Source organism: Macrobrachium nipponense, chromosome 35 (genome assembly GCF_015104395.2).
Source record: "Macrobrachium nipponense isolate FS-2020 chromosome 35, ASM1510439v2, whole genome shotgun sequence".
In the NCBI taxonomy this organism is placed as follows: domain Eukaryota; kingdom Metazoa; phylum Arthropoda; class Malacostraca; order Decapoda; family Palaemonidae; genus Macrobrachium; species Macrobrachium nipponense.
This window is the reverse complement of record NC_061096.1, coordinates 35,177,574-35,187,773: the sequence shown is the minus strand read 5'-3', so window position 1 is coordinate 35,187,773 and position 10,200 is coordinate 35,177,574. Positions and strand designations below refer to the sequence as shown.

At 39.1% G+C, this 10,200-nt stretch overlaps 1 protein-coding gene across 2 annotated transcripts; it reads right to left on the bottom strand.

Moving 5' to 3' along the window:
* Positions 1-394: 394 nt before the first annotated feature.
* Positions 395-9,889, bottom strand: LOC135208606 (uncharacterized). 2 transcript variants are annotated; one of them, XM_064240970.1, is made up of 6 exons: positions 9,639-9,889; positions 3,333-3,950; positions 2,946-3,156; positions 2,196-2,350; positions 1,453-1,611; positions 395-796 (listed from the first exon to the last, which is right to left on the bottom strand). In XM_064240970.1, the coding sequence occupies exons 2-6, from the start codon at positions 3,948-3,950 to the stop codon at positions 581-583; spliced, it is 1,359 nt and encodes a 452-aa protein (XP_064097040.1). In that variant the 5' UTR covers positions 9,639-9,889; the 3' UTR covers positions 395-580. The 2 variants fall into 2 exon arrangements, with proteins under 2 accessions (XP_064097040.1, XP_064097039.1); XM_064240969.1 differs by lacking the exon at positions 9,639-9,889 and adding an exon at positions 8,796-8,889.
* Between the last annotated feature and the right edge of the window lie 311 nt (positions 9,890-10,200).

Sequence of the window (10,200 nt, the reverse complement as noted above, 5' to 3'; positions counted from 1 at the left end):
TAAAAAGTGGCCACAGATTATGTAAATGAAGTCAAAACAATGCCCACTCACTCATATGCCCGGTTTTCTCTAGAGAGAAAACGAGAGTAAGAGAAAACGAGATTGTTTCCTGGGAATTTGTTAAGTACTGGATTTAAGCAGACTTATTTTGTCATCTTGAGATATGTATGATGAGAATTCCTTACATATAAGTCACAATATACCAGAAAAGAATAGTCTTGTTGGAACAGAGAAACAGGTATTACAAAGCAATAATTTTTTCTCGCAATGACTGCGACATCTACTTACAATGGCATAATATGCATTCCGGCGGATGAATGTCAGAAGTGGATAGTAGTATAAGTAGCAACGGTAATGGTAAGTGTCTCTGCTGCCTTCCAGAGCCTAGTTATCTTTTGTTTTTTCAAGACAGACTAAATTACGCGCTTCCTGCTTTTAGTTCAATCTTTGCTTAGTCGAGTATCCCGTAACATATTTGATACTAGCTCCTTTTTATTTCAACCGTCATAGCGAAGAAGAAGAAGAACGAGGAGAGAGGAAGATCTATTTCCTCCTGCTGGCTGATTCGTCCCTTTGCCCATCAACAGTACACCCAGTCAGGATGCTGTCTTGGACGGCATCTCCAGGGACATTGCAAAAAAGTTCTTTCCTTCCGGTACCACTTCCTGTACGTTCTTTGCCCTACGAAGGTGAAATTCACCCTCTGCGAAGGAAAAGGTTGAGATCCCGGGAACCTCCTGCAGTTGTACGAGTCGTGGACGGTGGCGTTCCCCCGAGCCAGTGGCCACAGTCTGCTCTGGAAGGTGTAAAAAGGTCAGTGTTTTGTGAGGTCTGTAGTATGTGCAATAGAGAACGTTTATTTTTGAAGAGAGAGGTTAGGGGGGGGGTTGGGCGATGGGGAGGGAGTGCTTTTACTAGACTCACTGGACAGCGTACCTTGGGATTATATACTTGTGTGTGTGTGTGTATATATTTATATATATATATATATATATATGATAATATAGATAGATATAATATATTATATATATAAATATAATAATAATAATAATAATAATAATAATAATAATACAAGGAGCCCATAAAAACACCAAAATATAGAGAAGGAAATACCTGAAGAGGGAGACAGTAGTCTCTGAAATATAGTATTCTCTCTATATTTTGGTGTGTTTTATGGGCTCCTTTTATTAGATGGAATTCTGTTACAACATAACATTTTTACCAGTCATATATGTGTTATATATATATATATATATATATATATATATATATATATATATATATATATATATATATATATATACACACACACACACACACACATATATATATATATATATATATATATATATAATATATATATATATATATATATATATATATATATATATAAAGAGAGAGAGAGAGGTGGGGAATGCTTTATGCTTTAACTAAACTCATTGCCCATCGTACCTTGAGAGTTGACTGGTCGTCCACACCGTTGGAGACATCTTGAAACATCTGTTCCCTGACGTTTCGAAACTGCTGTTCTCTCCAAGTATTGCAGCCGCCCCACATCCCCGCCATGATGGGAGCTCGGTGGAAAATGTTGTCTCTCATTATGTGGAAGCACTGACCAAAAAAAAAAAAAAAAAGGATAATGTTGTTGGGAGTTTTCTGCACAGAGATTTCATCTATGATTCTGCAGTGAACCCTATCTTATTTTTTAGCCGTTGACACAACCCGTTATTTATATAATATATGAATATATATACCTATATGCATAATTATACATATATGTAACCTACATAAACATGTATACATACATATGTGTGCGTGGGTGTTCCGAAATGAAATCCAGTTCTTTTGTCATAAAACACATGAAACTTACATAAATTTCCTAATCAATTTTCCTTAGTGGCGTGATCGGTATGGTCTTAGCCTGCCACCTCAGTGGCCGCGAGTTCGATTCTCAGGCATTCCACTGAGGGGTTAGAGACGTGTATTTCTGGTGATAGAAGTGCACTCACGACGTGGTTCGGAAGTCACGTAAAGCCGTTGGTCCCGTTGCTGAATAACCCACTGGTTCCATGCAACGTAAAAACACCTAAAAAAAAAAATTACCCCGACCATAAAGCTTATTCCCGGAAGTTGAAAAAAAAAATGAAGGAAGCAAAGTTCACAACGAGAGATGAGACAGACTCGTCCAGACTTACTCTCGCGGAATTCAGCCAATCGTGGACAGCGTCGACTTCCCGCTGGAGGATCGGGGAATCCGCGTCTCTGACCATGTAGCCGTCGACGAGACGATCCCCCACGACGGAGAACCTCCAGGCTTTCCCCGAAGTCTCGCTTTTCACGTTGCTCAAGTCTGGAAGTATATCGTATTGCGGAAGGTTACGCTTCTATGGTAGATTCACATCACCGTGCATCTGACGTCTAGGCCAGTCCCTTACGACGCTCCTGATTGGCTGTTGATAAGCCGATCACAGGGCTGGAAAGTCTCTCGAGAGAGGTCACATAGGCAGGATGTATGTTCCACCTCTCCTGAGGGATACGTCTTTCAAAAGTATCCTTAAGGATAGGTGAACTCTCTCGAGAGAGTTTCCAGCCCTGTGATTAGCTTATCAATAGCCAATCAGGAGCGTCGTAAGGGACTGGCCAAGACATCAGATGCACGGGTGATGTGAATCTACTATAGTTGGTCGTGGCTATTATTAGAATAAGAATATCTAGGAAAAATAAAATATGCGCCCTCCAGATGTGGTCTAGTCAGTATTGTGGAAGGTCTACGTTTCTAGTCATTTCTTAGTCTTTCTCTTTTACATTCTTATTTTTATTAGAGAGAGAGAGAGAACTACCTTAAAATAGCTAAAATCACACGCGACAGTAACTGATATATAAACAGATATACAAATAAATTAATGAGGACACAATTAAAAAAGCAAAGAGACTAAATGGCGCACCTGATATTTTGTCAACGCTGCAGTAATCGAGGTGTGGATATTTGCAAGCCAAAGAACACATCCAATTGCGAATGGTTGTGTTCGATTCGTCGAGACGATGGTAAACTCTCATGGTCCATCCCGGATACGTGTCCGCAATGACAGGTACTAGAGATTCCAACCCTTGGTAATAATCGTTCGGGAAACTGCCATGAACGGAGTAGCTGACGACCTGCGGAATGTTTTACAGATCTGGAGAATTAGGAAGTAAGCAGCTGTAAAGTAGAAGTAGAATATATGTATATATAGTATGTATGTATATATATATATATATATATATATATATATATATATATATATATATATAGTGACAATAAAACCTAGAATAAAAGTCAATGAAATGTTTACCTTTTGTTTGGGCCCCCGAATAGTGCTCCAGTCACCACAGGTCGAGTCCCCAAAGGAATCTTTCAAGGTCTCTAGGATATGCCCTGCTGAAGTTACAGTCTTCGGACATGCAGAAGGGAAGGGAAGCGTTAACATCCTACTGCAGGAGCACAGATCTAAATCAAACGTGACGCTGCAAAGATTCATAGGACTTACTCCTGTTTTCTGTGTAAGAGGTGAGTTATGTGTCGCTTCTGAAGGTCTTCGATGGTCGTGGCTCGTGGCATCTTGAAAATGAAATCTCTCCGGTTTCTGGGAATGTTCCGGGAGGAGGTTGTTTTGCTCAGACAACAAACCAGGAGTCTTTTCAAAGAACTTGACGATAGACACTATTCTCTCTCCTTGACGCGTGATATCCAACGCTTCCTGAATGACTTTCCCCTTCGCAGAGTCCTCCGTCTCTCTCGGAAGTGGTTGAATCACATCGTTCGCAGACTCTGCTGAGCTTCCGGAGTTTCTCTGTGACTGGGACAGAGGCAAGGATAGTGTGCCGGTGAGGGTGTATATAACGTAAAGCGCAACGCATGCGCACAGGACTACTTCGAAGCGCTTGATATTCACGGGTCTTCCTTGTAACATCTGTAAAAGAAGTTAGAGAAAAATGTTTAAGTAGAGAGCCCCGGAAGCGTTCAAATTTTCATAAAAAGATTAAAACTGAACATCAAATTATATATATATATATATATATATATATATATATATATATATATATATATATATATATATATATACATATATATATATAATATGTATATATATGTATATATATGTGTAACTACTATATATATATATATATATATATATATATATATATATATATATATATATATATATATATATATATATATATAAAGGTAACAACCGCGAAGGAAAATGAAACAGTGGAGTGTTGCACTCCAGTTTCATTTTCCTTTGTGTGTGTGTATATATATATATATATATATATATATATATATATATATATATATATATATATACAGACTACATGAGGGTCCATGATACACATGTTATAAGGCCAAGTTTATTAACAAGAAACGTTTTGCACTAATGACTCAGTGTATCATCAGTCTGTGAATAGTAAAAGACACAAAATACATTATTAGCATGAAAGGAATTCACAATGCAATTAAAATTCACAAGTTAAGTAAATAAAGAGTAAAAGCATAAAAAGCACATAAAACAGTAAACAAAAAGAGACCGTCCACAAGCAGGAAAGAAATGGGAATGACATACAATGGCGTCCAAGGCCAGACGACAACTATTCCACATACAAAGTTGCTGAAGAAGTATTACAATTGAGAGAGGGAACCAGTCTTTTAATATATAATGATTCTAAAGTTGTTAAGTGGTCTGGGTCCATTACATAAGCAATCATTGAGAAGTGTTGTTTCAGGACTTCGGTTTTACATATTGCGGCATGATTTTTTTGAAATTAGAAAATTCTGGCTGCTTCAATCTTTGGCCAGTGCGAAAGCTAAAACCCAAATGGCTGCAACATCTGACCTGCAGTAACCTCCGCGTCGATCCAACGTAAGAGCCCGGACATCCAGGGCATACGAATTTATAAACCACATTGGATCGCATGAAGGACTAAAGGCCTTCTTTGAAATTAAAAAATGATTCTATGGTACATGGGCTGTTGGAAATAAGTTGAAGACATGGGATTTCCTGTTCAATTATTCGTGTGAGATTTAAGGAAAATTCGGAGGCAGACATATACGGGATTGAGGCATAGAATAATTTTTTGGAAACATCAAAGTTGACAGTTAGAGGTTGTAAAAATTGTCTTAATAACTTATTGGTGATTTTATGAACTATATCTTGTGGTTAGGAGTTTGTCTTGAAAAATTTGAATAAAAGGACTATTTCTTTGTGAAATATTTGCCAAGTTGAAGAATATTTTAGAGCTCTATGGACCAAGGCGTAGATGGTATTAAGTTTCAGAGGTACTGTCAAGAGCTATAGTAGTTATTGGCTAAGCCCGTATATGTCCGCTTTCTATAAACAGTAGTAAACTCGGAATTAAGTCTCGTTACATTAATTTCTAAAAATGGTAATAGGTATGTATAAAAATCGCCCTGATTCTAATTTTCTAATTTCAAAAAAATCATGCCGCAATATGTAAAACCGAAGTCCTGAAACAACACTTCTCAACGATTTTTATACATACCTACTACACAACCTCTTTGTACACAATATTATTAGTTTGTCCACAACTTAATTACAAGTTGGCAGAGTCAGTTGCTCTGCTCATCGCCACATACAGTTGGCCATGCGTGAACATGGGTGACGGCAGAAACACACCAACACGATCCAAAGTCTGGCCCTGCGATTTGTTTGCAATGAATGAGAAGGCCAGGTTGATGGGAAACTGCCTGCGCTGTAACTGGAACGGAAACTGGTTGTCCGAAGTCATCAGAGGAATCTGGGGAATGAACAGATGTTTGCCGGTGTGAGGGCCCGTTGCTATCACTGCTTCGATGTGGGAGTTTAGCTCCATAACGGTGTACCTCGTTCCGTTGCAATGTGCATTGGCAGGATCGAAATTCCGAAGCAACATTACCGGGCAGTACTTCTTCAACGTTATTTTGTGCACTGGCAGTCCCGATGGATTTAAGTTATTCAAAAAATCTTGCGGATATTGATGATAATTTTCATCTTCTATTGTGTCCGAGCTGAAATATTCGCGACTTTCTCCGGGGAAGTTGTACAGAAATAATGGTAGATTCTTGGATGAGCCCTATGCCTACGAGAAGTTAGTTTGGCGGCCGCTGATTGGCTGGGAGCTGCCTACCTCCCGGTACCAGCCAATCAGCGGCCGCCAAACAAACGTCTCGTAAGAATAGGGCTCATCCAAGAATCTACCGTAAGTGAACCAGCTATAAGTCTACGGGAATAACCAGCCTCGTTTCACGGCCAGAAACAGCTCCGTTTCAGGGAATCCCTTCTCACCCCCACCCCCTACAAAGGAGGGGGGTAGGTTGGATGAAACCCCATTACAAACCATCTTAGGGGTCCCCACCATAACCCAGCCAAGTTTCATGCCCATCTGACCAGCCGTTTGGCCGTGATTGAATGACAGACAGACGACAGACAGACAGACATTACGCCCATTATAGTATGATATCCGTTATGCTTTCTGAGTAAGAAATACTTTCATTTCGAAGTATAATTACGTAATTTCTTAGGAGCGGACGTCCTAGGTATCCACGGGTTCATACTCCGCTCCTGAAGCATTGCGTGTAAAAATAGCTGCCATTACCAAAATATGTGAGAAGTCCTACTATCACTTCTCAGCAGTGCAAGCATAAATATTGCAGACGGTCGACGAGCATGATGGATGACGTCACAATGACGAGAGATGCTTCACTCATAACGAGAGTCACACATTAAATATTATGCTGACTGGCTACGTACCGGTGACAGACGCAATATGGACATTCACTGTAAATTATCATTCTGCCCTTCCCATGCATTTCCTGACAAGGGAAATGGCCGCATTCGGATCGTGTTCCCTTTCGAGTATAATGAATATTGTACTCGTGCAAGCTCACATGCACGTATAGTCAGTCATACATTCATAAATGACCTTTGTATATTCCCACATATTCATGCGCGAAATATACCTGCAGTTATTCAGGCAAACACGATTGTCAGTGAAAACAAAGACCGGTGTGATGTTGCATTTTACTCGTGACCAGCAGCATGTCCAAAGTTATTCGCGGTAGCTGCAGTTACGTCATCGTGACGCCACATCAAGTTGGCAACTATAGGTCTTATGACAGCCTAGTGAAAGCTTAGTTTGTCATCGTAGCTGGCGCACAAGCAAACAAACACACACACAATAAGCTTTTTCTCCTCTGGAGCATACGCACCAAGACTTAAAGTACTCATACTTAGGCGAAGGAGTCAACAGCACAATTGTTCGTCCCCACAGTGAAAGTAATTACGGCAACATGTTGCATAGACTCAGGGCCATTTTGTCATTCAAGGCAGCCAGCTGAAGTCTTATTTTCACCTTCCGTGATTTACTGGTATGACTTCCTCCCTCGTTTGTTTCTTTCTTACATTCCACGTATCCATCCTTTCTTCTTCTTCTTTTTCTTCTTCTTCTTCTTCTTCTTCTTCTTCTTCTTCTTCTTCTTCTTCTTCTTCTTATTATTATTATTATTATTATTCATATTATTCTTATTATTATTATTAATTATTATTAATATTATTATTATTATTATTATTATTATTATTATTATTCAGAAACTCCAGAGGACAGTTAGAAATATATAATGAACACCGAGTACCGTCGGCCGAGAACAAAAATACGACGACTTATGAAGATACAGTTCAAACATAACAAAAATGAAAGGTAGGTTTATAATCAGCTGTCGCTCGGTCATATGCTGGAGCCGTGGCAGAGAGAGAGAGAGAGAGAGAGAGAGAGAGAGAGAATGTGCCTGTGGTTCCCGTCACAACCAGAGTTTTGATGTCATCTTCGTCCTTACGTTTCCAATCGATAGCCTGAGGAACATACTATACATCATCATCAGCATCAACGCCTCCAGCGCCGAGTGGCGCAATGCAGCTACTTATAATTTCTTTGTGCTTCGTCTTCTACACATCTCCATTCTCACTTCTCAATCTCAGCCAAGTAGGCCTAGGTTTTCCAACTTTTCTGGTTCCCACAGGAGCCTAACTGTAAGTGCTGTTCTCCCAAGAGTTGTGCGCAGGACACACGCCATCTCCATCTCCATTTTATCATCATCCACTACATGAGGAGTCAACATAACTTCCCATGTGGTATAATTCTCACTCTATCCTGCCATCTGACTCATAATACTCTTCATCAATACTTAGTCTGAAATCGACAGAACTTTTTAAAGTTTCATTGCCATACTATGATTCATATTCGTAGAGCAAAACCAGATCGTACTAGACTCATGAATAATTCAACTTCCGTATGGTTTCAATCTTTTGTTTGTTTCTATTTTTGTAACTCCGAGTTTTCACTCATCCGTACTCATGATTTTGGGAATAATTCTTAGAAAATCATTAGATGTTTGTGGCGTGATTTTGTTCAATGGTCTTAATTTAAAAAAAAAAAAGAAAAAAAAGACAGGTAAAAAAAACTGAAGAGGATATCACAGTTCAGAAGTGAAGAGAAAGACGATGATGTTTAAACTAACTTGTGAAATTAAGCATTTATTAAATAGACGTCTTCGTTGCTAAGGTAGCATTTATTCTCATTTTACATTTTTGTTTCTAGACGTTATTAGAAAATGTTATTCGGCGCCACTACTTTAGTGACAGGAAAACAAATTTAGAAAGAGATCGATACTGATAAAATTTAAGTACATCATAATTAATGAGGATACCAAATGAAGGAACTGAATCAACAGTGAATTAATATGAACTGAACATATAACTAACCGGTAATTCATTATTATTCATCATAATAATAAGGACCACAGAAAAACAAGACCATAAACTTTCCGCAAACAATCCAGGAATCCACGTTACGACCAGACCATCTTCGTTTAAAAGGCTACTAACGAAACACGGTTTCAGTTCCACCTTCCCAGTAGGCCTATGTTTTTATTTTTTCTAACATCCTTTTTCTTACTCAGATCTGGGCTAGTTGTGGGCGCGAGGTAGTTCCTCGCTTTAGAGATCCTCAGTTCAAAGCGATAGTAAAAAGTCAAGTGCGGTTTGAGCCAAATCGGCTCCATTCGAGGAATCCAGTTAGCTCGACCATTCCATGAATACAATGATGTTGTGTATCGTATAGTCATGCACAGCACACATACTAATGAGAGAGGAATGAGGATCCGCTGGTAACCGGAGTGATCGTGATATCCGAGTATTGTTTGTGAGCTAGCTGATTGTTTGCTAGTTCCATAGCGCTGGTTTAGACTAAGTTCGGATATTCATGAAAAGGAATATATAAGGCATCCGGAATAAGCTTGTTATCCGTATGTTATCTGAAATTGTATTCTGAAGCATTTTCGAAATACTCAGTTTTGAAATAAGAAAGGAAATTCTGTATACCTATAATGTTTAGTTTTTGTAAATCGGTATAATCTTTATTGCTTTTCAGATATGAAAAAGATACTTTGTTTTATGCTATTTTATTATTTGAGGATACAGTGTTACCGTTGTCTCTGCCATACATATTTTAGTACTATGAATAACAAGACAACAATCTCAAATAGAGAGAGCTGTAGAATTCTTGATATGAGAAAAATGTATAGATAACCAACTTTGTGTTCCTACTTTTGTCAAATCTGATGTTCGTTGCGTCGCCCCGACGAAGATCCTGCAGTAAAAAAAAAAAAAGGGGGGTCCCTGGGTCAGGCTTCCGTTGGCTCCAACCTTAAAGAGAGCAAAAAACACTCCATCACAAACGAGTCAACAATATGCACTGAGGTAAGGCCATTCGCTGAGCGCTGCTGTTATTGCGGTATCGTCATATGAAAAAAAGAAAAAATGACGGACGAAAATATTACACAATTGACCAGAAGGTCATCATCATCACCACTACAACCGATACCTCAGCGAATGCAAAGCGCACATGCGGGTGGAGAAGTGTTTGCTTTCTAGCAGCGTGACGCACACCAGAATTCCTGCTTTTGAGTGGCGTCAACACAGGACGTTGTTTCTGAACTGTGATGATTCGCAATTCAGAAAGAAGGATACTTATGACGCTGTACTCAGTGATTTAAGTCTCTCACTCTCCGTCGGGAGAAATTCATAGCTCGCTGGCATTTTCACGAGGAAGGAACGGTCTAGGCATGCTTTACAAACCCACTGCGCCTTTGGTGACCTAAATATTTAT

Coding starts and splice junctions, on each gene's coding strand:
- LOC135208606 (XM_064240969.1), bottom strand. CDS start 8,819: ATGATGAATAATAATGAATTACCG. Junction 3,157..3,332: donor TTCGGGGGCCCAAACAAAAG/GTAAACATTTCA, acceptor AACATTCCGCAG/GTCGTCAGCTACTCCGTTCA. Junction 797..1,452: donor ACGACCAGTCAACTCTCAAG/GTACGATGGGCA, acceptor TACACCTTCCAG/AGCAGACTGTGGCCACTGGC.